Source organism: Mauremys reevesii, linkage group 9 (assembly GCF_016161935.1).
Source record: "Mauremys reevesii isolate NIE-2019 linkage group 9, ASM1616193v1, whole genome shotgun sequence".
In the NCBI taxonomy this organism is placed as follows: Eukaryota; Metazoa; Chordata; order Testudines; family Geoemydidae; genus Mauremys; species Mauremys reevesii.
Window position 1 is genome coordinate 82,476,413 of NC_052631.1, and position 27,044 is coordinate 82,503,456.

Consider the following 27,044-nt stretch of genomic DNA (forward strand, 5'->3'; position numbering starts at 1 on the left):
AGATGTTAACTAGAGAGCACTAGCACCAGCCCCTTCACTGCTTTGCTAGACAACTTCCCACTTCTGACATGTTGTTGTGCATATTTGCCCCATGCTTTGGGGCCTTAAACCTGTTCTCAGTCCATGTGACAGTGACCTGAACCTGCACTCAAGGTCATCTAATAATGCTGCTGCCTTAGAGGTGGGAGTTATCTTTTGTTGCATTGTATTGCTGCCAAAATGACACAGCGTCCTGAAAGGTGGTAGGCAACCTTGTTAGTGCTACATTTGAGGGGAAGAAACTGGGCTGCAGATCTCAAGTGAGCAAGCATTCTCTTGAGATTTCTGACTATCTGAGAGATGGGCGTCAACCCAACTGCCCATATTTGAACACTCCTATACTTTGGATTCAAACTTCGTAGCTGGCCCCTCTCATTAATCATTGTTTGCATAGTGATCACAGCAATCCTAGTTGCTTTACATTCAGGTATGAAGGCAAAGGCCCCAAGCAAAGAGCTAACAAGATGGGGCTTCCGTCTCCATAATGAGTCCAACGTAGCCTCAGAACCACACATCCCTGAACTCTGGGAAACCTCAGAGCTGGATCTGTATTTCCCATCTAAGTTTCTACCCTACACCCTGATTCAAACACCCTCCAGAATGCAGGGAAGTTCAGATTCATTCACAGCGCTGGTATGATCCATTGTGGAGATCATTGAGGGGAGGGCTTTCTTCCCTGTATTTAACTCTTCGGCAGTAATAGTGACACTCACCCTGCATTGGACAGTAACTGACAGTTGTCATATTTGATTGCTTATGCCTATCCGTATTTGAATAAGGATAAACCTCATGAAAGGATTGTTTTTTCTGTCCTTGTTAAACTGAGAGCTTCCTCAGGTTAGACACAGGACATAATGAATTAATGAATGCTGTGGTTTTCTCATGATCTATGTGATACCAAATATCTCTTTTAACTATTCAGATGAAAACAGAGAACAGATAAATCAGAATTAACTACAGTAGTAACTTAAATCTCAGCTAGGCATAATTAGGAACAATAATGCCAAAGTGAAAGTGACCATCTATATTAAAAGAGAAGTATGAGAAAGACACAGGTTCCTCTCCAGAAGTCACAGGTCTGACAGAGTTTCTGTTACTCCATCAGTGCAGTCCTAACAGAAGGCAATTGCCCCACCCATAAAGTCACTTGAAAATCTTTTTGGAAGAATTAGATCAAAGATGTTATAACTGAGGGACCCTTCCGACCCTGACATTCTATGATTCATGAAAAAAGGATGCCATGTAAGATGAACAGGGACCTATGAAAAGAAAGGGAGACCACTTTTATATCTCATGCATTTCTCTTTGCAGAAATGGGCCATAAAACAAAATAAATGAACCCACCGGAGATCATTTTCATAGTGGTTGTTTAAATGCAGACTGACTCACTGGACTATAACAGCTCCTTAGGAGCCACTTATTTCTATTTGGGAGTACATATTTAGGCCTCCAGTAAAATTCCTTATGTAATGTCTTTGAAGGGTACTTACTGGGTATACTTAGCAGCCATTTCCCCAAAGCGAATATCTCAGATGTTTGCAGCAATTGATATTAATTTCTTCAAATTACAAAATGATATTAGCCTGGATAGTGGGGATGTGGCTTGCCAAGCCTGTTTTTCAACCTCAGTTGTGAGTTGTACCAGTGAAAAGATGCATTAGCTAGAAATAAAACCACCGTGAGGAAAGGGAGGTAAGTACGGTACATTCAGCTGTGGTCATTGCACTCTGCGCAGTTCCACTGGGGGACGTAGTCAGAAGTCCATTCCATGACTGTGTGGTCTAAGTCAGGAGCTAGGGAGAGCCTGTGTGGTGACAGTGGTTGGCCTACGATGTGTTAAAGAAGAGAAAGGCAGAACCACAGGGGCTCTCTGTGTCCAGCAGCCTCAATATCTCTTGCTAAGGTTTCAGTTCACTTCAGTGTCTTTGGCCAAAGATTTACTATAAAGTAGCATTATCTAAGGCTATGTCTGTCATGCACTTTCGTTGGTAAAACATTTGTCGGTCAAGGGTATGAAAAAAACACACCCCTGACCAACAACAGCGCTATGTCAGCGGGAGATGCTCTCTCACCAACATACCTACTCCCCTCTATTGGGGGTGGTTTTATTTTCTTGGTGGGAGAGCTCTTTCCTCCTGGCAAAGAGCAGCTACACTGCGTACCTTACAGCAGCACTGATGTAGCGGCAGAGCTGTGCCACTGAAAGGTGTGTAGGAACCATGTTATGATGGAGTCCCTGTGGATACAGGCCCCTTGTCATCACTTGTTTCCCATGTGCAACCATGGCAGTCTATCAGTGTTCTCATTTTGCCATTCTTACCTGATCTTTGATATGATGTGGGGATGTACTACTCACCGTACAGTTTATATTCAGAGTCTGAAATCCACTGAAGCAGAGTCCATCTATCTGGCTGAAAGGATTGCTGTGAAAAGCTTATGATCTCTTCATTACTGGAATGTTCTACCGTGTCACTATATAGCACATTTTCTACAAATTCCCATCTCAAGAATTAGTGACCTTGATCCCTTAATGGGTGCTGAATTAGACATACATTTTTCTGAAAATACAAATTCTATACTAGTTATCAATATTTATTGGTAGGTTACCAACATTTTAATACTAACGTGTAATACAACTAAAGATAGGCCTGATCAGACCCTGGATCAGAATTCTCCTGGGAGAGTTCAGAGCCACTCCCAACTGCAATGAGTTGAATCAAAACCCCAGATAACTTCAGACTCTGGGGAAGTTTGGATCCAGTACAGGTTTGACTTTCACAGCTCAGGCCCCTCTTTGTATATAACTGCTTGTCGAGGCAAACACCAACGGTTCTGATTCTTTTTTCACACTGTCCTTACTCTGCAAAGCCCTTGCTGAAGTGCTCGGCTACCACATCAGACCCTTGGATTATAATTTCTTAGCGGGAAGAACCATGGTTTATTTGATGCAAATTATAATAAATCACATTTATTAATAATATTTTAAACTATTTATTTAGTAATGCTAATTATTAAGTCCTGAAAATGTTCTCATTGCCTTTAAGGTCACTACTCACATGAGCAAGGATTGGGTCCTGTAATGCAAATCAGGCTGCCCATGCTCCAAAAATAATCAGGGAGGATAGAGATCCTGCAGAAGAGAGTGAGAAACCATATCTCTCAGGGTTAGCTTTTTTGAAAGGTTTGCACTGTGAGGCTGTTTACCTGTTATTAAGACATGAATCCAGGAATGTGTGTATTCCTCAGGCTCCCCTAACCCCTAAAGCAGAGCTGGGAGCTAGCTCCGTTCTTCATGCTGCCTTGGGTGTTAACTGTGATGGGGGAATCTCAGAACCCTGGATCTCAGCAAGTGGGGAAAGGAGAAACTGACTTGTTATAAAGTTGATTTATTTGTAATGATTATCCCAGAAATGCAAGGGGCTCAGAAAGTTCCCCACCAAGTGGGACCTACATGCAGAGGACCAGCTGGGAAGCAGCTTTACAGGGGACTCCACACTACCTTCGAACAAAGGAGTTGGTCTCCATTCTAGTTTGACATAGGCCAGCAGGGATGGGGCAGGCCAAGGAAAGGATGGAGACATGGCCAGTGGCTGAACCCCTCTACATATGGGTCTGTGGGAATTGCAGCTCCTATTCCAGCCAAGGGGTGATACATGGCCATGGAAGGACTCTGGCGCTGCCACTGATACAGGGATGGATCCCATCCTTCTTCTAGCTCTGTGGGATTCCTCTGCACAGGCTCTTTTACGGGGGCCACCTTTCCCCTCCCAGGGAGCTGAGGTTTTATTTATCTGTGCTTTTTAAAAGTAAGAGTGCGAGTCACCTTTAAAGTTTTCATTTGACTTCATTGTCATAACACATCATTTCGGATTAATGATTAATTGAAGAGGACATGTTCTGACTCCAGCTCATGTCCTGGGGTGCTTGTCGCAGCAATGATGCACTAGGTGATTATTCACTCCCCTTAACCTGACAGATGCATTTCTTCTTTTGGCTGGTTAATAACCTTGACCAGGTGTGTGTGGTGGGGTGGGGTTGTAGGACATGCGGGATGGGCAAATGTCTTTAGATGGGCTGCATGACCTCCGTTTTGCCCAAGCAAAAAACTTACTGTGCAATGGACAAAAGGAGTGTCATTCCTAGAGTTGGGTGAATAGTACAAAACATGATTCATTTGTGACTCTTTATCTAGATTCATCTAGATTCAGTAGTACTGCAAATAGTCCTACAAATAGAACTGGAAAAAGTATAGAGAAGTGCACCAAAAATGATTAGGGGAATGGACCAGTTCCATACAAGGAGAGATTAAAAAGATTGGGACTTTTCAGCTTAGAAAAGCGATGACTAAGTGGGGATATGATAGAGGCCTATAAAATTATGAATAGTGTGGAGAAAGTGAATGGAAATGTTTTTTTACCCCTTCACATAACACAAGTCCATGAGGTCACCCAATGAAATTGATAGGCAGCAGGTTTAAAACAAATATGAGGAAGTACTTCTTCACACAACAAACGGTCAACATCTGGAACTCATTGCCAGGGGATAATGCGATGGTCAGAAGTATAACAGGGTGAAAAAAATAGATAAATTCATAGAGGATAGATATATCCATCAGTGGCTCATAGCCACGATGGTCAGGAACTGAATCCCATGCTCTGGGTGTCCCTAAACCTCTGACTGCCAGAAGTTGGGACTGGCCAACAGGAGATGGACCACTCCATAATTGCCCTGTTCTGTTCATTCCCTCTGAAGTATCTGGCACTGGCCACTGTCAGAAGACAGGATACAGGGATAGGTGGACTATTGGTCTAACCAGGGGCGGCTCCAGGCCCCAGCACACCAAGCGCGTGCTTGGGGTGGCACGCTGCAGGAGGCGCTCTGCCGGTCGCCGGGAGGGCGGCAGGCAGCTCCGGTGGACCTCCCACAGGCATGCCTGCGGAGGGTTCGCTGGTCCCGCGGCTTTGGTGAAGCATCCGCAGGCGTGCCTGCGGGAGGTCCACCAGAGCCGCGGGACCAGCGGACCCTCCGCAGGCACGTCTGCGGAAGTTCCACCGGAGCCGTGGGACCGGCAACCGGCAGAGCGCTCATCGCTGTGTGCCGCCGTGCTTGGGGCGGCAAAATGGCTAGAGCCGCCCCTGGGTCTAACCCAGTATGTTCTTATGTAAATATCTGTTCACATGAGTATTCAATCCAGCCATCTTGAAAAGTCTTTGGGGGTTGGGTAGTCATCCAGTCAGAAGGTAAAAACAAAGCCAGCTGACTGACGTGACCAGTTATATTATATGAAATTGTGATAGTTAACAATAACAAATTGTGATAGTTAATATCCTAAGCAATAGTTGTGGTGAATAGCTTATGAGCAACCAATAGACTCAAATATTTGTTGAATCATTATGAATGACTAACAATCCTGTAAACATCAGTGTGTTCTTGGATAAGTCACAAAAAGAAAAAGTGGCTAAAATTGTCAGATGAATTGTTCACTGCAAATCGTTTACTCAGCTCTCGTTGTTACTTAATGAACCACAAATTAAACCTGATAACCAGGGAAAACTTAATTTTGCCATGAAAACAAATGATGCTTGCAAACTCCCTTTCACTGTACTCGGACCCATTTCAACCTGAATGCACTAATTATTCCAGAGATGATTTTGTTGTGAGAATGGTGAAAGTGAGTTTGAAGCTATAGCTATTTAAGTGTGAAATATTAAAATGTGTGGGGGGATGCCTTTTATCTTAACTCAATTATATTTCTCTTCAGTGTTTTTATCCATTTGTTCATTGCTTTTTAGAGTGCTGCTCTGGACAGCTGTTCTCTTAGCTACAGAGGCAAAGGGCCTGGTCTTGCATGTCTCATGCAGGCTAACACCCAGTAATGTGAGTGGAAGTTTGCCTGAGTAACCTGCCCAAAATTAGACTATAACATTTCTAGTCTTCACAAGGTGCTTTTTCATGCACAGGGAGCCTGTGAATGATCTTTTGGTTGGAATTTGTGCTTTTCAGTTGCAGGTATGGAGCCTAGATACAATGGTGATGGGCAAACTATAAACATCTAGATAGTTAGCTGTTAATTTGAATGATTGCTATTAAATATTTAGCATTTGCCAATAGATACCACACAATGATATCTGAACTGTAACAATTTCCCTCTTTTTCTTGAATCTATCTATCTATCTATCGGGCCGGCTTTAGGGCGATTCCCGGGAATCAAGTCCCACATCTAAGAGGGCCTCGCAGCATCCAGAAGAGGGGCCCCGCACCCTCTGCAAAAGTGCCGACGGAAACAGCGGCAACCGACTGAGCTGCCGCCGAATTGCCGCCGCTATCTTCGGCGGCATTTCAGCAGCAGCTCATTCAAATCAGGCCCCGTACGTACTAAAGCCGGCTCCATCTATCTATCTATCTATCTATCTTCTTCAGCACCATCAATGTGGTATAAGTGATAATTTGTTGGATAGCAAAAGTTACCTTTTAATAGCTTCTTTTATAGATAGACTAGATGTAAGGGGGAGGAAAGAGGCCTATGCATATATTGTGACATTTGACATGGAGAGAGAAGTATGTAATTTACACAATGATGAGGATAAAGACATTACTCTGGATATCTTGGTGCTGACAACATAGCCCATTTCCTCTGATGTCTTTCAATAGCAACTCTGTGTTTTACCATGTGTTGAACTAAAATAAAAACATAAATAAATAGAATTGAAATTTCTTAGCCCACTCATCTAGAATTTCACCCATTAATAGACACTGTCTCTCCTTAAACAACCCAAGAAATGCATGTGGATGTGATTGTTTATTGTAGGCATTGCTGAATTGCTTGCTCATTGTGACCATATTGTTAAAAAATCAAATGTGAATTATTTACAATCCTGGTAACCTTTACCCATATTCCATCCTGTTTGTAATTAGCGATTATCCTCATATTGCAAAGTTTGGAACTGAGCCCAATCTAAACATCCCCAAATTTGGGGGCGAGGCATTCTGGTTAGGGTGTGGTGTCTGTAGTTGAAATATCAATTTTGCTACCAAAAATAATATTGCTATTTTAAAATGTAACATATGATTGAAATATCCACTAGCAGAGTGTATTATTAAAAGCAGTTCATGTTCGGTGAGGAGTAGACTTGAGTGAATAGTGGAAAATAATGTGCAAACCTGGTAGTTAAATCTGAATGGCACTTCAGTCTGACCATTATACTCCTTTTCTGTTTTTCAGATATTTTTGCAGTTGTGTTTTGTTCACAGGAACGTTTAAGCAGAAGCTTTTATTTGTGTAAACATTAGTGTTGCCAGAAAAGCCTTGCTTTAAGTCATCCAATCAGAAAACAGAAATCATTGCATGTGACTGAGCTGATCAATCAAACAGTCCCAAATATTTAATTGCATGCACAAGCTAGAATATGCAATGTGAGCACTTGTCTAACAGCCCATCAGCCCAAAGATATTTGGTCAAGTGGTTCACTGAACTGTTACGAGTAACAGACATATGTAGAAAATGTGATTTGTCAGGGTTTCTCAAACAGGGGTCGCCGCTTGTGCAGGGAAAGCCCCTGGCAGGCTGGGCCAGTGTGTTTACCTGCCTCCAGGGGCGGCTCCAGGCACCAGCACGCCTAGCGCGTGCCTGGGGCAGCAAGCCACGGCTGGCGCTGTGCCGGTCACCGCGAGGATGGCAGGCAGGTTGCCTTTGGTGGCATGCCTATGGAGGGTCCACTGGTCCCACGGCTTCGGCAGACCTCCCGCAGGTGTGCCGCCGAATCCGCGGGGCCGGGGACCTCCTGCAGGCAAGCCGCTGAAGACAGCCTGCCTGCCATGCTTGGGGCAGCAAAATACCTAGAGCCACCCCTGCCTGCCCCGTCCTCAGGTCCGGCCAATCGCGGCTCCCACTGGCCGCGGATCGCTGCTCTGGGGCAATGGGAGCTGCTGGAAGTGGCGTGGGCCGAGGGATGTACTGGCCACTGCTTCCAGCAGCTCCCATTGGCCTGGAGCAGCGATCCGCAGCGAGTGGGAGCCGCGATCAGCCAGACCTGCGCACGCAGCAGGAAAACACACCAGCCCGGCCCGCCAGGGGCTTTCCCTGCACAAGCGGCGACCCCTGTTTGAGAAACCCTGTGATATGTACATGTACAGAGGAATGAGCCAAATCCCGAGAATCAGCCATTCACAATGCAAAGCTTGACACGAGTGAGCAGAGCTTCTTTACCTTCTGAACATTGCAAATGTAAGACGATTGGACAGAGGGTGCATAAGGAGTCAAGCTCAGTGAAATTCCATATGAAATTACTTTTGCTGTAGGACTCTCAAGCTGCAATGCTATGGGCCTCCTTATTCCAGACACAATTAGATATCTTTCTTTATAGGTGCTTTTCTTTATTAGCGTCAATAAAAAAAATCACGCATAAGCTCTGCCAAGAATTTATTTTGCTGCTGTTAATATACAAGGTCCTGTCCCAGAATTTAGGGTAAGAAAGAATCTTTAGAACTAGTGGAACTGGTCACAGTACGAGGTCAGCCTGGCTTCAGCAGAACAGAACAGTTGTAACCCACTGGTCAGGGTGTGTGATGTGTCTCCATCTATATCCGATTCACAGAGGATGTGAGTCTGTTACAGCCCCACTGATCTAGCCTGCCTTTTTAGCTGTAGACACTCAGGGTTTTAATTCTGGAGGTCTCTGGTTCAATCTTGGTGTTGGCCAGGATGGTGACCATCACACAGTCACTACGGGTTTTGTCACCACTCTTCCTAGGGATGAGTGGCTGTTACCCAAGCTCAGCACCCTATTGAAAACCTTGTGCAGAAATATATAACACCTAATCTGTGTACATGTATGGCTGTGATTTTCCTGCCACAAATTAAGTAGTTTTGTTTGTTGTATAAACAATCATTAATATTTGGGTGTTTGAGTGAATTTAGTGTTGGCAAAAGGGGTTGGATGGACACCCAGGAAGCTAAAGTCTGCTTTTTATCCGTAAGACTGGTAAAGGATGGGCACTGGTGATGTAAGCCTTCCTTGCACTCTCCCACTGCAAATATGCTGAATTGCTAACCTGGGTGGGGACACCACTGGGCTGTGAGTGAGCTTCTGCCTTCATGGCCTATTAATCATTGGCCTCTCTACCGAGACAGCAAACATGGGGGCCAATTCGAGCCAAGTGTGATGGTGGGTTTCTTTGTGTGAGATGAACATGTTTCCTCTAGGAACCAGACTGCGACAAAGCAATCCCTTTTCCATAGGTCACCGAACAGCCATCAGACTGTTATTTTCAGTCATTAGTAACCCAGTCTGGATTGGAAAGATCACCTTAGAAGTGAAAGGCTACATATGCCATTACTGATCTAGCCATTCCATGCAACAGACTTATGTGCATTGATTGCAATCTCTGGGAGAGTTAAATGCCTTTAACTATCGTCATTCATGACCTTACTGACAAGGCAGCATTGAAGGGGCCGGGTTGCCCATTCATTCAGTAGGGAAACCTGTGAAAATGCAGAAGGAATCAGGTGGAATCAGAATGTCAGGTCAGAATCTCAACTAGCATCACTTAGCGTGTCTCCACTGAAATCAGTGGAGCTCTGCTGATTTTTGCCAGCTGAGCATCTGGCCTGTTAAATTAAGTTCTCGAACTGTAAAAGTGGAACAGGGCTTCACTTCGTTTGCTGTCCTTGTGTTGAGGTGAAACTTGGCTTGAAAATCGTGAGCATTGTTGAGCCGAGGTGCCCAGGGAGCAGCTGCAAGGAACGTGATAAGTTTCCGTGGGAGCTTGGTAGAGTTTTAGCTTTCTTTGGAGAGTTAATTTCATTCCATTTTTAGGGACTGTCCTTGCATCTTTGAAGTCAATGGGAGCTTTGGTGGGTTCTTCAACTGGAACAGGATCCAGCTCATTCGTAGCTGTAAGGCCCAGCATTCATATGATCAGTGGGTATTGGGGATTTCCAGCACCAAACCTCTAGCTCCTCTCTACCCAGGTCATTACAGTCAGGATAGTTTATAACTCTTGCATTTTAAAGGAGCTTTAAAGTGGGCATGAATTACATTGCACTGCCAGAGTGCTGGCCATAGCAGGACTGCCTCATAGTATGGAAGGTGCTTTTGGATCCTTCTGGATGATGTAGTGTAGTTAGCAGTCTATTCCGTGACTGCTTAATCCAGGCCAGGACATAGGAGGTGCTCTGGGTGATGATGCTAGGCAGCAGAGACTGTGTGTAGTCAGTTTGGAAGCTGGAGAGTCAGATAGAATGACAGAGTCTGTTCCAGCAGCCTCAGTGAAGAATCTCCTTTATATCATTGTGTCTAAGTCCTGCCTCTTTGCTCCCTTGGGAGCTGAAACGGATGAAAGGGGCTCTGTAAACGCAACATCTCGTCATTCTGAAGATTTGAAGTCTGTCTGCTATGTGAGTGATGGGTTGTTTTATTCATTGTGCGCTCCAGGTGATGACTCTCTGAGGCATGTTGCCCATGTGTTTTCCCTACAGTGAGGTGTAGGCTTAGCTTATGTTGTGCTAAGTCTTCCGTAGGCTTCGGGGCCCAGGTGCCATAACACTGAGCGATGGGCCCAGATCCAAACACCCCTGAATATTAGTTGGAAGGATTGGAATTTGGTGGCTTGATCCTGTCTGTAGTCGCTTTTCTACTGGGTATTTGTCCTGCTCTTGTGCTGCTGGGGAGCCAGTGATGAAATTTTCACTGGGTGTTGCTGAGCCTGGAAAGGGGCACTGTGGCAAGCTCAGCTTTCCATTGGGCTAGCTAGGTTCTGTTATAGACCCTGCAAAGTCATCAAAAGCCCGGGGTGGCTTGTGGAGGAATATATCCTTACCTAAGCCTCTCCGTCCCTCCAGGGTTGCAGCTAATTAAATTATAGGCACCCACCTCCTAAGTAGGCTCAGGGTCTGCGAAGCAATCATGAAATGGTGCTGTTGTCCTCCTGCTCAATCTGCAAATGAGCTACCACCTGACTTTTAGAGGTAAACTGCAGAGTCACTTATCCTATGAAATCAAGAGATCAGAGCAGTGGATAAGGAGTCTCAGTGTAATTCATTCATCTGAACTTTTATCTGTCCAGAGCTGCGATTGGTGCTAATTACAGTCACTGCTCATGAACTCCCAGACCTATCACTGCACTAAAAATATCAATATTGTTAAACAGTTTTTATTTTATCCTCACTGTGAAACTAACGTGCAGGAATTGTGTAGTATTAAGTTCATACCTAAACTGTTCTTCAATATATCTTTAATATAATCTGTGCCTCTTTGCTTCATTATAAAGCTCTGTTTGAAAAAGACTGTAGCAATTAATTTCATCTGGGGGGCTCTTGCTGTCAGTTCCTGGGACTGAACTATTCAGGAATGGTGGCTGGGCTTTTCCAGTTGAGGCTCTGCCTTTGGAATTCATTCCCCTTTGTGATCTTCCAGACCCTGCCAAGGTTGGCAGCTTTGATAGCACAGGGAGTTTATTTTCTTCTGGTTTCATTTGTTTGGTTCCTTTTATTTTATTTTATAAAATTGTATTCCAGATAATTGAGTTGCTGCAGTTTATTTGGTGACAGCAACTGTTGATTTATGTGACTGCTCTACTGGCTAGTGTGTGTGTCTCCCAGTACTCTCTACAGGATGGAATCAAAACTGCTTAGCTGTGTGTCAGACATACTACACTGCTGACGACCAAGAAAGATTCTTGTTTAGCTCCAGTAGTAGAGATCTAAGGGGTTTGGATCAGGAAGAAATGTGTTCTCTACCTGCTTTTGCCTTACCGTTGTGAGTGGCTGTGTTGATTAATCCAACCCGTTGTGAGTAGTTTACATCATTTGCCTTTTTAATTTTTGTATGATGATTCCAGGTCATGGTAATAGGTGAAATAAATAACCAGTAAATCAAGTACTAATCCCACCATCCTCAGAGCAATTACGATGGACTCTTCCCTTGCCACAGAAACTGCTCCGTTGCTCAAATCAGTTTCTTTTTATAATTATGAGACATGTTCAGCCAGCCAGATCCCTAGGGGAGACTCCTATTCCTTTCCATTTTCAGGGAAGGATGGCTCTTGGGGTGAAACGTTACATGAACGAAGGTTTGTCATCCCTGATCAAACCATTTATCCATCTGGTCCAGTATCCTGTGGTGGTCAATACCTGATGCCTCTGATGTTATCTATAACAGCATTTCATTACCGCAGTGGGCGAGGGAGCTTGCAAAGACTGGATTGACATTTTATTAACATTTAAACATTTATTTTATATCATTTTAATAATACTGGACCAATTTTCATGCTGACTTATCCCCTCCACCGACTATCCCCCCCCAGTGCAGCCTCACAGAAGATTAAACTAGGCATAAATCTAGGCACCCTTTGGCCATATATTTACAGGAATGTTTCTCAATAAGGCTCCGATTCATCCAAGCACGTCAGCATACCTAACTTTAAGCATGTGGGTAATGCCAGTCTCTGTTCAGAAACCTGGGAATAGTGCTTTACTGAATCAGAACTGGTGTTGGGTGTCTGGGCTGACCCCTTTTGGAGAAAGATGGTGCCATTCGTTGAGCAGTTCCAGCTTTGAGCTCCAGAATTTCACAAGGTAATTGACCCACGTGAAAAGGTTATGTTTTGTAGCTGTTTGTAATTACTCTATGTGCAAGTAGCTATGTCACAAAGGCGAAGAATCTTAATGTACCCCGGTGCATAAAAGGGACTGAAAAGCAATTATGGCAACACATTGAACTAGAGAATTTGTCAATACTCCAGAGCCAGTTAAAGCCCAAATTGGCAATGTTATATGGGGGTAACTCAGTCTCAATGCCAGCTCTTTTTTCTTTATTACTGCTCTGACTTTTAATGCATTTTCTCCTCTCCAAGTGTGTATATATCTCTGTGTTGCTGCCCCTAGTATTAATGAGAGCTACATGGATTCATCAAGATGAGAGTAAGCAGTACTGGACCCCTGAGTCTACTAATGTAAAAAGTATGAAAGCAGTTAATTTCTCTGGTGTCAGGCTATATCTTCAAGAAAACCAAGTCAACAAAGAAGAAAGTTACTCGCTCTAAATTAACCCTCAAGTCTATACTGACTCCCCACTATATAAAGCCTCCAGACAAATGCACTAGCAACTGAGCAACATGAGGATATCAGAAGCCCCGCTATCCCAATCAGGCCCTTTCAGCTGAAATCTGTCCATTAGACAAATTCATCAAAGGGCTTAAATGCAAAAAGGGAATTTTTCTGCCTCACGCTTAACCTTTGTGTGATTGCACCTCTTTGGAGAATAAGCAAATCAAATGGAAATGCCCTCCCATTGGAGTCATCAATGATTTAGCTGTATTCAGTTTCTATAATTTCTGCTGAGAGGTTTAAAAATAAATAAATAAAGGGATTATGAGGAAATTATACAAGAGCTAAATTACATAGTGATTGGTTTAGGCAACATTTTCTTATATGTTCCTAATATATCGTCATCATTAAGACCAGACAAATGTCAGACTGAAACACACTGGCTGTGGTTTCAGTGGTATGTAGAACTCAGGTGAGCCTTCCGTCTAATCAGTCTGGTGATTGTGCTGTAGAGATGGTTTTGGTGATGGAGATGTATGACTATACCGCTGCAGAGTTATAAATGCTCTCCTTGGGAAGCCTTTGAGATGACGGCATTGTTATTGCAACAAACGGTCTCATGATTAACAGTCTCATCAATCTGTGTTGTAAATGTTACTACACGTGAGGGAACAATGCAGTTAAAATGCCGGAGGGCGATCCAACAAGGGAGTGGGGGATATCATTCTCATAGGAGCATATGAATCAAACTACAGTATCCTCATTTGGCTGGGAGTTTCTAACAGGATCGCTTTTGTTTCTGAGTGTGTTGGGTTTACTTTGAGTAATGATTTCTCCTTCCTGAATGCCAGCAGTCTGTATGTTTTTTTTTTTTAAAGAATTTCTGACTTTCAGCCCTTATAGACATGCTCTGTAGAATGTAATAGAAAATTATACCCATTCCAGAGCACCTTTGCACCATCCTATAGAACGTTTGGCCTTGTCTACACAAGAAATATTTTTTTGGTATAACCAAAGGTGTGAATTTAAACCAGTAAGGCTATACTGGTGTACCCCACTGAGTGGGTACTCTCATTCTGGTATAAGAATGGACTTTTTTTTTTTTTGTGGTTTAGCTTATGTTAACCTAAAACAAAAAAAGCCACTCTTATACCAGAGTAAGTGTCCACCTGGAGGTTATAACACTATAACTATATCTGTATAACTGCTCTGGTACACAGGTAAAAGGCCTAATGAAGAATTATATCCCTTCTATAGAACTGTTCAACTTACCTCGAGACAGGACATTATTCTCTCAGAAATTCTGTAGGTGTTTGGAATAAATTCTAGAGACCCTTATTTGTTCGATCCCTGTTAAATTTTATAGGGCTTTTTCATAAGGGTGAGGGTGAACAACTGCCCCGTCATGCTATACTTTCTCGTGAATAAGGGTGTGATGGCTTTAAGATGGCAGCTGAGGAATTTTTGGGGATTTTTTTTTTTTTGTAATTTCCCAGAGTATTTAGTTTAATTCTTGTTTGTAAGTGAATTTAGTGCTCGTGAAAGGTTCTGGACTGAAAGCTCTGGGGACTGAAGCCCTAAGTATTGGGCATGCTTCCCCATCAGTGTGTCCCCACCCTGCTCTGGAGAGACCAACCTGAACGCTGCTTTGGAATATGTGTTTTGGTCTCCAAGGTGCAGTCAATCCTTGGCTTCTCTTTTGAGACTGCCAACGAGGAGACCAATTAGTGCCAATCCAATTGTGGCAGCAAATGCTCAACAGTGCTTTGCAGCAGTGGCTGATCTTACCAACTAAAATGTGTGCTTCACACTTGGCTGCTCCACTGGGGATTTGGAAATAGCTTTATGTGAAGTTGTTCAGTTGGAAATAAGCAGGGAAGGGTGGTTGCTGGGAAGGAACAGACATGAGCCCTTAACTGTAAATCACAGAATAAAGGAAAACTCAGTGTGAGGTTCACACATTTCCCACGTCCTTCTCCCAGTCGCTACATCTACAAAGCAGAGTTGGAGCAAGGTCCCTTTATAGAGATGCAGCCAGCTCTTGGCCAGAAGTTTTAAACTCTAGTCTGTTTGGAAAAGTTTGGAAACCTAGTGCCCCAGAGAATAATGTAGCTGGATACATTCAAAAAACCTAAGTGCCTGATCCTGCCTCCATTTCAATCAACAGATGCTGAGTACATGTACAATAGTTAGATAGGGATTCAAATAGCTATAGGTATAGATCCAACCTGTTATGCTTAGGCTGGACAAGATGTATGGAATCTGTATCATCATAGGAAGTCCTAGTGGCTCATCTCTTCCATAAACCTCCCCTTCCTATGACCATATAGGATTGTTCCTTATAGTATGTTCTTTAGTCCAGTTTTAAATTGGTCAAGTGATGGGGCTGGGAGAAGATTCCATCATATAATACATCTCACTCTTAGTATGGTGTGACTAATGTTTCTTTTCAATTCTTCTTTGTTTACCTGTATTTCTATGTTTATCTTGGTGGGAGCAGTTATTTTATCCAAGAGCAGTGACACCAAGCCCTGGACAGAGGGAACAGGCAGAGCCCAGAGCCACCCACCACATTTGAGTTCCTTTGATTTTTCTTGGAGTGTTTTTCCTGGGCTTTGATGACAATCTCTCCCCTTTGGTGGTGGTCTTCAGAGAGCTCTAATAAAAGAAAGAAAGTGGATTTGCTTGCTGAGTGGGCATTGTAGCACTAGTCGTCATAATTCTAGCTGGGTGAGTTCAGCCATGGTTTTCCAATTCTGTACCACAACAAGCCTACAACTTATAACAGCCTTGCCATGCCATATTCACAAGCTCTTAGCTGGCACATGCTGATATTGTTGGAAGATCAGTCTAACTGTTAGCACCTTAATAGTGTTTTTGCTATCACTTTTAAGTTTTTTGTTTTGTTTTTTGGTTTATTGTTTTTTGACAGCCTCCTTAACCTAATGAAATGCCTATTTTTGAAGACTCTGTTGTGTCCTGAAGATTAGATCAGAATGGATCAGGGAGGAAGAGCAGTGAGAGGCAGTGTGGTCCAGTTGATAGGGCACTCAAGAGATGTGGGTTCTACTCCTGGCTCAGCCACCAATCTGCTGTATTATGACCTAGGCCCTCCACCCCTCTCTTCCTCTGCTTCCCCTTGCACCCGTGATCTGTCTTGTCTATTTAGACTGAAAGTTCCCTGGGGCAGGAACTGTCTCTCACTGTGTGTTGGTACAGCAGCTAGCACTGTGGGGACGTGATCATGAGTGAAGAGTTCGAGGTTCTACTGCAATACAAATAATAATAACTGATGCAGAGTGGGCCTAATGCTGCATGGCACTGAACTCCTGTTAAGTCAGTGGGAGTTGTGGGCAACCCCAGTGAAAAGGCATTATTTGGACTGGTTAACAGTAACAACAACACTCATTCACCTATGCAACCCGTCTTTTCTATCAGCAGGCGCCCAGAGACCGCAGGGGGTTTAACCACCTAGCAGAGTTCCCCATCTACATTTGCATTCATTGTGTGTGATCCATGCATCAGAGACCCTCAGTCTAAAGTCATTGGGCTCCCATGGACCTCTCTGAGAGTTAGATGGTGGCCTAAAGTAATAGGAGCTGGACTGCAGGTGGCTCTTTGCACTTACACTTCCTCACCTGCTCATTCGCTCCCTAGCTCACTCACTTGATCTCCCATTCACCAGTTTGGTCACTTGTTCGCAGGTTTACTCTCAATCTGGGGGAACGGGATAAAAAGTAATGCTACGCAAAGTAGGCTGAATATCAGGAAAAGCAGCCTCAGGATTGGATCAATAAGACTGGGCATAAGATCCCCCAGTGAAGTGAGGGAAAGCCCCATTACTTGCTTGGGACAGATTGGACAAAATGCTAGAAAATGTCCCATAGGAAACAGTCCCGAACTGATCACTGGGAGATGGTCCAGATGGGATCTGAGAGGGTTTTTCTGTTTCTTAGTCTATGTAAAAGTAACAGTAAGTCCTCAGTACATGAGGCCCCAGTGTTGAGCCGTAAGGTGAGACAGTTTCGTCTGGAGTTGGGAGTCAGGGTTTGTGATGAAGTGGGACTGTTCTTAATGTTTCCTCTGAATACTGTGTGGATGCCTCAGTTTCTGGCCGACACTCTGTTTCCTGGCAGCTAATGGCACGGGCCCTTCCCCCTGCAAGGGAATGTTAAAGGTGTGGAAAAAACAAAGAGGTCAGGTGACCTCCTGTCGCGGGAAAGGAACTCAGCAAAGAAGGAGCAGCTGGAGGGGGTTTCAGTTTGGAGCTGGCTGGAGACGGGAAGTGAGGGCAGACGGGGCTGTCTGGCTCACTGGGCCCCAGAATGGACCTGGCTGAGGGGTCCCATTCTCTGTACCTACAAGCTCTGTTTTAAACCGTGTTCCTGTCATCTAATAAACCTCTGTTTTACTAGCTGGCTAAAAGTCGCGTCTAATTGCAAAGTGGGGGTGTGTGCAGAACCCTCTGGCTTCCCCAGGACCCCACCTGGGTGAACTCGCTGTGGGAAGCGCACGGAGGGGCAAAGAATAATAAACGCTCCAAGGTCAGACCCAAAAAGGTAAAGCCGTGTAAGCTTCTTGCCCTAAAAACAGTCTGCTCCAAGGGAGAGGAGGCTCCCCAAAGTCCTAACTGGCTTTGTGGGGAGCAGTTCCAGAGCATCGCCCGGAAACTCCATAACATGGTTCTTGGCTTCTGTTCGCAGCTCAGCCACTGACTTTGTGTGTCCTTGGGGAAATTGTTAACTTCTTTATGCTGAGTCAGTTCCCCATCAGTGAAATGGGTATAACAGTTCTCACTTATCACAGAGGAGTACTGCCATTCTGAATTACTATGTGTTTAGACAGTGCGTTGGCATCCTGCAATGAAAGGTACTATACAAGCTGCAGAATATTATTATAATGATATTGTGGAGACACCAAGTGTTATTAGTATGTTTTCCAGAAACGGTCAGTTCTGGATTTTAGTAGGGGAGCTTCCTTTCTTTCCTTTCCTTTCCGAAAATGTCACATAGGAACTGGATCAAACCAGTGGTTTATCTAATCCAAAATTCCGTTTCTGGCAGTAGCCAATACCAATTGTTTGACAGGAAGGTGGAACGAGTCCTGAAATGGACAATCATTCTGTTCTAGTCAGATTCTTATACCATGCCCAATACCATGATATCTGAGTCCCTCTGTGGTATCTGAGAACCTATAACCTGGTCACAGGGGAAGTTGTTTCCCAACTCCAGGCAGCTAATAGTTAATTTATGCCCTGAAGCATAGCAAAAATTAAACAGTAAAAATTAAACCCAAAGCTTCTAATAAGAAATGGATACTAGTAAGAAATTAATTCTGCTCAAGGCCTTTGCCTTCTGCTGTTATTGCACAGAGAGATCACTCAGAAGAAGAAGTCATTTACACCAAGTGGCTTCTGTGCTTTTGGGCTCTTCAGTTCAACACAAGTAGCTGACAAGTATAACTGGTTTTAATGGGACCTAAGACTTTGGTCTACAAGTGCATGCAGAATTCATTATGCCTCAGAAACAAAAGCAAATGATCATCTGCTGTGTTTTCCTAGCTGGAAAAGTACCTACCTCCATAGTTTGTCTCTGTTGCACACTGATATTGTTTGTGTAGTGATGAGTGAACTTTAAGAAGCTGGAGGAAGAATTAGGCTTGTGCCATAACATACGAGTCCAGATTCCATTTCCCCAGCACCTATTCAGGTCCAAAGTTTTATTCAAGCTCCATCTCCAATTGGAAAAATAGGTTTAAAAAAAAAAATCTCAAAGTTCAGTTGCCATTGCAAATTCATCCAACCCTTCTTGGGCTGAAAATCTGGTGAGATCAAGCTTTCTCATGAGACTTCTGATACTTCCTACCATTGGCTTGGTTTGATGTGCCACATGAGAACAGCCTTGCTCATGTGGTTTCAAGTATGTTGAAGCCAGGATGTGAGATGCATGTTGGATTAGGAAGAGAGAAAGCTCATTTCAGGTTTTGAACTTCAGAACGGTTTTGATGGATTTGGTTTGCATTTTTGGCCAAGGTGCTACCTCTTTGTCTATTTTTATCCAGCTATTTATATCACAGCCATCATTATAATATCTGGGTTGGTGCTTTTATACTGACTAGTAGGTCATCTCTACTGTCATGAGTGATGACTGAATTGAAGACCTAAGGTGTCCATGTAGAGATGGGAATGAGCCAGAAAGTTAGTATCTGGGTTTGAAATGCCTTATGGGTTAGGCATGTCCAAATCAGGTTTTGATTCAGCTCACTATAGAGATTGGAGCTTTCTGGTCTATTTGGCTCTTGATCTGAATTTCCCTAGATTTTATAGGATTTGGTTCTAACCTGTCTCTAGTTCATTGTCTGTTGTTGCGGCTGCAGATGTCAAGCCCCATCTCTATAACCCTGCCTTGTACTAGTCAGGCTGCCTTACAGGTACAGCCCAATGTATCACAAAGTGAACCAGAGAGAGAATTAGACTTTTGCTTCTAGGTTGTGGCATTTTTTTCAATGGGTGCAACATATGTGATGGCTGGAGCCTGAATCCTGCCAACTTGCCTCACTCTTTTTTGTTTTAGATCACATCTTATTTGTGTTCTAGAAGGCACAGCCGCCCTCACTGGATTTCGTCAACTGGAATCTCCATTCCTTTGCTTATGTCTCACAATGAGGGCAGGAAGGAAGTCCTGGTAAAGCGACATGGGGCCTTTATTCCATCCTGTGGCACTGAAGAGTGAAAGTGAAAGAATTTAGGCTTTTTTTACTCCTCGTGTATCAACAAATGCCTTTCAGAGTCATTTGGGCTCTGACATCTAGCGAAAGGATCCTTCACATGCTCACAGTGATTAAGGAAGGGAAATGTCCGGCAAACAGCCTTCCTTACCTGGCCAGCAGAGAGTCAGTCACCTACCATCGCTGACCATGGCGCAGTTCTTAGGATTTGAATTGTGTGGGTTACTGTATCCTGCCAGCACAGTAGCAAATCTAAAATAAAATCACTCTGAAGTTTGGTCTAAGGAATATTTTTGTGTGTGGATTCAGTGCCCAGGAATAGCATATGTGGAGAGGTAGAGGGAGGCGGGGTGGTGGTGAAGGGGATTAAGCCCTTTGTGCAAGAGCCCTGTTCCTGGATCATCTTGAAAACTAGTATTCATTATGGTAATTAGCCACATTACAAACTGGTAGGTTTTACTTCTCTTAAGGTGTTAATACACAATACAACTATGAATTAAAATATACAACACTGTCTGTGTAGTGTGTCCTGAAGAGAGAGTATCCACAATTAATTAGACATGAAAAATTTAGTGGAAACAACAAACGTACATAAAAATGGGATGTGGCTAACCCATGGAGTTGGTAGTTAGGAGATCTAGATTCCATTCCGAGTTCTAGCACTAACTTGTTGTGTGACATAGGTCACGTCACTTAAACTTCTCTGTGCCTTGGTTTCCCAATCTACAAAGAAAGCTAATTCTCCTTCTTGATTTATCATAGAACTTATTGGAGACCTAACTGCTTCGTGTTTGTGAGGGCCTTGGGGATCTTCTGTTGTGTTAGAAAAATGCCAAGGGTTGTTATAAGGAAGTCCTGTAGTAGAACCTATCCCCTCTCCAGAGCTGGGCAAATTGTTTGTTTGAAACACATTGCACAATTTATCCAATACATTATTTGCAAATAGGTTGGTTGAATTATCAGCCCAGCATTCCAGTTTTGCAAATAATGTTTAAAAACATCCATTGAGTAATTGATGAATTTCTTTATATTTTCCTTAAATAAATGATTTGACCATTATTTGACCGGCTGTACCCATCTCAGAAGCTTCTCCAAAGCATGTCCTGTAATAAGGGTGTTGTAAAGAGGCTAGACCCATGGGTTGGTCATCAGAACCTGCATCATTTTTCCAGACTAATTCTTGCCTAACTACCATAATGCTAATTCAGAGCCCAGTGTTCTAATATGCTGAGCACCTCCTGTGCGTTATGAAGTGCCTTTAACTCCCATTAAGTTCAGTTCGACCTGTTCCTTGCAGAAGGAACTGTGCACCAAATGCCCAAGCTATGACATCTGTATGGAAGTTAAATACACATCAAGGTGCCTTCTACTTGGGTAGGTTAGGTTCAGTGCTAGTCCCATTAAGGGCTTCTTGTTAAATAGGTCCCCTTATCAAGCTGGGCCCTAGTGCATTCTCTGTCTGCAGTGTGCGATTGTAAGGAGTTTGTTTTTGATGAATTTCCAGGGAGTTCTAGAAAGGGCTATAAAACAGAAATTTGTAGAAAGAATATTTTTTCTTCACTTGTCTCTGGACTTGAGGACAAGTAAATGGTCACTTTTGTTAGCAAGTACTTAATGTCTTTAGGGCTACTGGTCCACCAAATCTGGATGTTCTTTGGAAAATGTTGGAACCTGACAATATCACTGGGAAAACTTGCAAATATAAGCAACCTACTGTCTTTATGAAAAAGGCAGAGGTGCAGTCGAAGGGCCTGGGCATAGGACATGGAGCCAGGGACTTCTGAGTTCAGATCCTGTCTCTGAAATGGACTCCTTCTGTGGCCTTGGGGATGTCATGTGACTCCACTCCCTCAGTTTACTCATTTGTAAAATGGGTGTAACTAATCTTACTTTACCTACTGTTGATGGGGAGAATACTCTGTACTTGTAGTGTGCTTTGACGATGAAAAGCATTAAGTATCAACTTGAGCTAGATTTTGTTTTCTATGCACAACTGATTCTGGTAACTGGAGTTGAAAGCCCACCAGTATTCTTCGCAAACTTATGAAGCTTGACTTCTTAGAGGAATGTCAGCTCAAGGAATGGGGTAAAACAAGTCCTGCAAATCTATTCATGAGGATCTGTCTTCTTATACACTCAGAACCTGTGCAATAGTCAGGGGCAGCTCCAGGCACCAGCACACCAAGCGCGTGCCTGGGGTGGCAAGCTGCGGGTGGCGGCCTGCCGGTCGCCGTGAGGGTGGCAGTCAGGCTGCCTTCGGCGGCATGCCTGCAGGAGGTCCGCCAGTCCCGCGATTTCCGCAGCAATTCGGCGGCGGGTATGCTGAAAGCATGGGACCGGCAGAGCTCTCGCAGGCATGCCGCCAAATCCGTGTTACCAGCGGACCTCCCTCAGGTGCACCGCCGAAAGCCACCTGACTGCCTTGCTTGGGCAGCAAAATACATAGAGCCGCCCCTGGCAATAGTGGTTAAAGATTTACTGCAAGTTCCTTCTATGCAGGCAAATTTTTGATCAGACATTTCTTTATTGGCTGAACTTCTAGAAGAGGAGTCAGAATCCTCTGACAGTTCGCAGGGCCTCTGCTTTCATGTAGCCTCCATGATGGGTTGTTTTCTTTTGTGTGTCTTGCATTGTTAACCTAAATTGAGTGGACGTCTGTGGCTGTTAAGTTCTTGCCATGTGGAAAGTTCCTAATGGCTGCAGAGTTGGGTCTCTTGCTTCCCGAGATGAAATACTGATTTGGAACAGAGCCCATATCAACCACATCTAATACTTCTCAAGCTACAGAATTAAAGAGCAGGGTTTGAGGAGGTGATCCGAGAAAAGCTGTGCAACTAGCACATGTAAAGCTGTCCCTTCCTGGCATGGTCACCAGGCTATGTATACTCATCCAGTCTTGTCGCTCAGTGTACAGTTTGTTCACTGAACAAAGCATAAGCACAATTTATTCTCCTGTTTAAAACTGTGAGCATCCTTGTGAAAAGCAATGGGTGATCTCAGTTACGGTTGGATTGTTCTCATTTAGACATGCAAGGAGGAGGGTTGACATGACTCATTCCATGCTAATCAGGGGGTTGTGGAGAATTAGATGGCTCAGAAAACTGTTAATGGAAAACAGAACCTTTCACCTCTAGGTCACTGATATGAATATAGCCTAACTCAAAAGAGATTGAGTGTTCCGTGTTCATTGTGGCCTGGGGGAGATGAATTCAGGGGGCCTCCGTCTAGTTTCTAGTGGACAGGTGTTTGCATCATGAAACCTATCACCACAGTCAGCACTAAATTGGCACTCTCAGCAAACCGACCAAGGGTTGGATGGGCTATTGAGTCTGTTCTTCCCTCCAGCTCTGGTCTGAGACAAATCAGTAGGGTGGGGCTGGGAAATTTTGCTCTGCCAAATGCCCATGCTGCACTTGCTCTGTAAATCGAAGGTTTCCAACATGGTCATCCATTAGTTGGAATTGTCTGCAAAATCTCAGCCACATCAAGATGGGAATATACCACTTTGCCAAGCAAAATATAAAAGACTGTCCTGTTGCTAAAATTCCTTGCCAAGATGCCATAATTAGGAACACCCAGATATATACTGTGCTAACTAAAGCATACATGAAAGCCTAGTTTCTTGAAAAGCATGTGTGTGCATAGGTGTGGCTTAGAGGTAGGGTGAGGTCTTTGCTTGTTACTCATGTAGGGCCTGATCCTGAGAAATTCTGAGCCCCAGCAAACACTGTTCCCTTTAGCACCTCTCAGCGTCAGGACCTTAGCAACTAAGAAATGGGATATTCTATCTATTTAAGTCATAGCAGGGTTTGAATAATGTATTATTAGTAAAAATGGGGGTGTCAATGACAATGATAGTAAATGGGTGGGGGGGGTATTCTAGCTGCGTGTTTTGTTTTTACATTGTGTATGTGAATGTGTTTGGGTCCCCGGACAGAGTGTTTGCTGACAGTCTCTTGTTTTGTTTTTAAAGCTGATCAGTGGTGGTTCTATTGTAAGTGCTGAGGCAGTATGGGATCACGTCACCATGGCCAACCGGGAGTTGGCGTTTAAAGCAGGAGACGTTATCAAGGTCCTGGATGCTTCCAACAAGGACTGGTGGTGGGGTCAGATTGACGATGAAGAAGGATGGTTTCCCGCCAGCTTCGTAAGGGTGAGTGGCTCTCCCTTCCTTATCTCACTGCACTGGACTGTTGCTGTCACCTATGAAACATGGGGCCAATTTTGCATTTAAAACTCCCACTGGCTTCAGTGGGAGATATGGTTGTGCAGTAGATGTGGGATCAAGCTCCAGTATTTGTATCACTGATGTTGCATGTGTATATCCCAACTGTGCGGCCTTTCTCCATAACCTCCGTGTAATGGGTTGGACTCACCCCTGCGGCGCCTCCGGCTGGTGACTCCGGGGAATTAGCTCAGTTTCCAGCACGGAGCGCCCTCTGCAGGCCAGTGATCCGCCTGTTCTCTGGCCCCGAGTCCCTCCCTGGACCCTGGTGCCCTTTTACATGGGATCCTGCCCCCCCGGCAGTAACCCCTTTCTCTCAGGGTCTCCCCTCCCCAGGGAACCCCCACCCTCTATCCCCACCTCATCTCAGTGTATGGCCACTGCCAGTCATTGTCTAGCCCCACGTCCTGGGGCAGACTGCAGTATCAGCCTGTTCATCACTGGCAAGGAGGGTTTGGACCTGCTGCTTTGGCTGCCCTCGGCAACCCCAGTACCTGTTAGTCCAATGCTAGGCCGGAGCCTGGGGCTTTCCAGGCTGGAGCTCCCCAGCTCCTCTGCCTTTCCCCAGCCCTGCTCCACTCAGGTACCCAGTCTAGCTCCCTGCAGCCAGGCCCATCTCCCTCTATAGCTAGAGAGAGACCGTCTGGGCTTCTGGCTCACAGCCTCTTATAGGGGCCAGCTGGGCCTAATTGGGGCGTGGCCCAGCTGCAGCCACTTCCCAATCAGCCCAGCTTAAAAGCTGCTTTCTCCAGCCACATCCTCTTCCCAGGGCTGTTTTTAACCCCTTCAGGGCAGGAGCAGGGGTCCACCCTGCTACACTCCCCATAGCAGACACAAGCAGTCGTCTTTGCAAGGGACATGGACCATTTTCCATCCTCTTTGGTTTTATACTGAAGCAGATTTTTGCTGTATCCACCCAGCCCTAGGGGTGCCCCACCAACCCACCCTAACAAAGCAAAGCCTTTCATAGGTAGGAATGACATCAGAGCTTTATTATTATTTTTTGTCTTCAAAGAACAAAGGCACAATAGGAAACCTTCCTAGTTACTGTCAGCTCTTGCCATTTTAATAGGGATCTCTCAGTTCTTCATCAGAGAATCAAGAGCCAGATGTTAACTGTGTCCTTTTTCTTCTCGTGCTTTCTTTCTTTACTCTGGTGGTGGAGGGATAGGCAGGATCATAGATTTTATTCCTTTGAAGTCTAGAGGATGTGGTGCAAAAATGAAGATTTCTTTTCTCTTGTAAAATCATTTAAAGATGATGCTTTCCTTTTAACGTTTCAATCAATTTGACAAGCTCGGTGCTGGTGGGAGGGAAGGCTGTTTTATATTCAATATATGATGAGGCCCAGGCAGTATCCAGCAGTGATGCTGCTTTGTTTTATTTCTCTGCTTAAGTCACCATTTTCCACCTCCACTCCTCCCCCAGCTCCTTTTCTGGGGGTTCCTGCATGATCAAGACGACTCCTCACATTTCTCCCATGTTTACAACGTTCTTTAGCCTTTGAGGTGCCATTATTTGGCAATGACCCTTCTGGCCAAGGGAGCCTGGATAAAACCCATGAAGCAGTGCTCCTTAATGGTATATAGAAAACCAGCCCTACTCTCCGCTTACCTCCCACACACACCCTTGCCACTGTGGGACTTCAGCATGTTGCTCTTGATCCTTTCTTAGCTCTGGCCAGACCTGAGACTAAGAGACAAGGGACAGGATCTCAGATGTGGGTCACCTGTGTGGTAATGCAAAGCATGATGATTAGACCACCAGGCTAACTAACCCTCCTTCCTTCATTTTGTTTAATGGAATACGGTGGGCTCCACCTTGCCCCCACTGAGGTCAAAAGGAGATTTGAAAATTTATTTATAGGGGAGCAAGACTGAGCCTTGTCAGATAATGATCCCATTTGTGAAAAATTCCCTGTCTGTGTTGATGAGACAACCTGGGGTTACAAAGGCCAAAGTTTTAAAATCCAATTTTTTTTTGTAATTCCACTCAGTAAAGAGTGAAAATAGCCTGGTCAGTTTCACTTGCCTATTCTCATTCACTAAACCAGTGCTGTTGTCATGTCAGGTTGTAATAGGTTTCATAAACAGCCCCACCACCCACGACCATACTCTTTTTTTTAACACAAATAAACAAAACCACTTAATGTAGGCCCTATACTATTTAATCATTTGGGTCAGTAGCCTCTCAACAATTCCCCTAGCCCATAGCTATTCAAAGGGTATGAAGTTGATTTTAGAAGACAATAAAGACAAAGGAGATCAGTTAAATGAATCCAAAGCCTTGATACACGGAGGCTTCAAAAGATGCATTAACAGTAGTTCAGGGAGCATTCTTGTGCCGAGGGAAGCGTTGGCCTTTACGTGTGAGTTCCTCGCCTGTGTTGTTTAATGTCACAGCCTCTTGGCCTGCTCTTGCCTGCACTGAAATCAGGTCACCCATTAATTTCACTGGGAGCAGGATCAAATCCTCCATCTGTGAGATGCGTACTCAGCTGGGCTTGAGCTCAGAGTCACTCCCTGGGACTGAATGATGGACACTTGACAAGGCGTAAGAGAAGGCAGAATCCATACTGCTGCCACAACTATGCCAATTAATACTTTACAATGTATACTAGACATTTCAAAAAATTGCAAATGGAGGTCTGCTATGGCGCAGCCCAAGTTCTGCATGGGCAGCTGAAAGGGAAATTCAAACACTTACATCTACAAAGCAGTGACCTTTTTTCCACGCAGTACCACAAACCTGCAAGATACCACAAACCAAGCCACTCTGTCCTGGTTTATCAACTGCAAGAACAACTGCCATTTGAGCTCTCATGTTCTCCTCTTCTCCATTGTCTGCAGTTGCCACGAACCTTTCTTGCCTCTTCATGTCTATTCTTCAAATTCCGTTTTTCTCTTTTTACTGACCAAGAAAACCCTCAGGTGTGATTCTCACCAGATGGCTGCTATAGCTTTGGTGGTCTTCAGAGGCAGTGGCTGTAGCCCCTCATTAGCTTGCAGG

At 44.3% G+C, this 27,044-nt stretch overlaps 1 protein-coding gene across 3 annotated transcripts in view; it reads left to right on the top strand.

Annotated features, from left to right (window-relative positions):
- The window catches only part of ARHGEF9 (Cdc42 guanine nucleotide exchange factor 9), a 264,186-nt gene that overhangs the window by 154,970 nt on the left and 82,172 nt on the right, over positions 1-27,044 (top strand). For all 3 annotated transcript variants that reach the window (XM_039489630.1, XM_039489631.1, XM_039489632.1), the window contains exon 5: positions 23,784-23,963. In XM_039489630.1, coding sequence (XP_039345564.1) covers positions 23,784-23,963 — 180 coding nt within the window. The remainder of the gene's footprint in view (positions 1-23,783; positions 23,964-27,044) is intronic.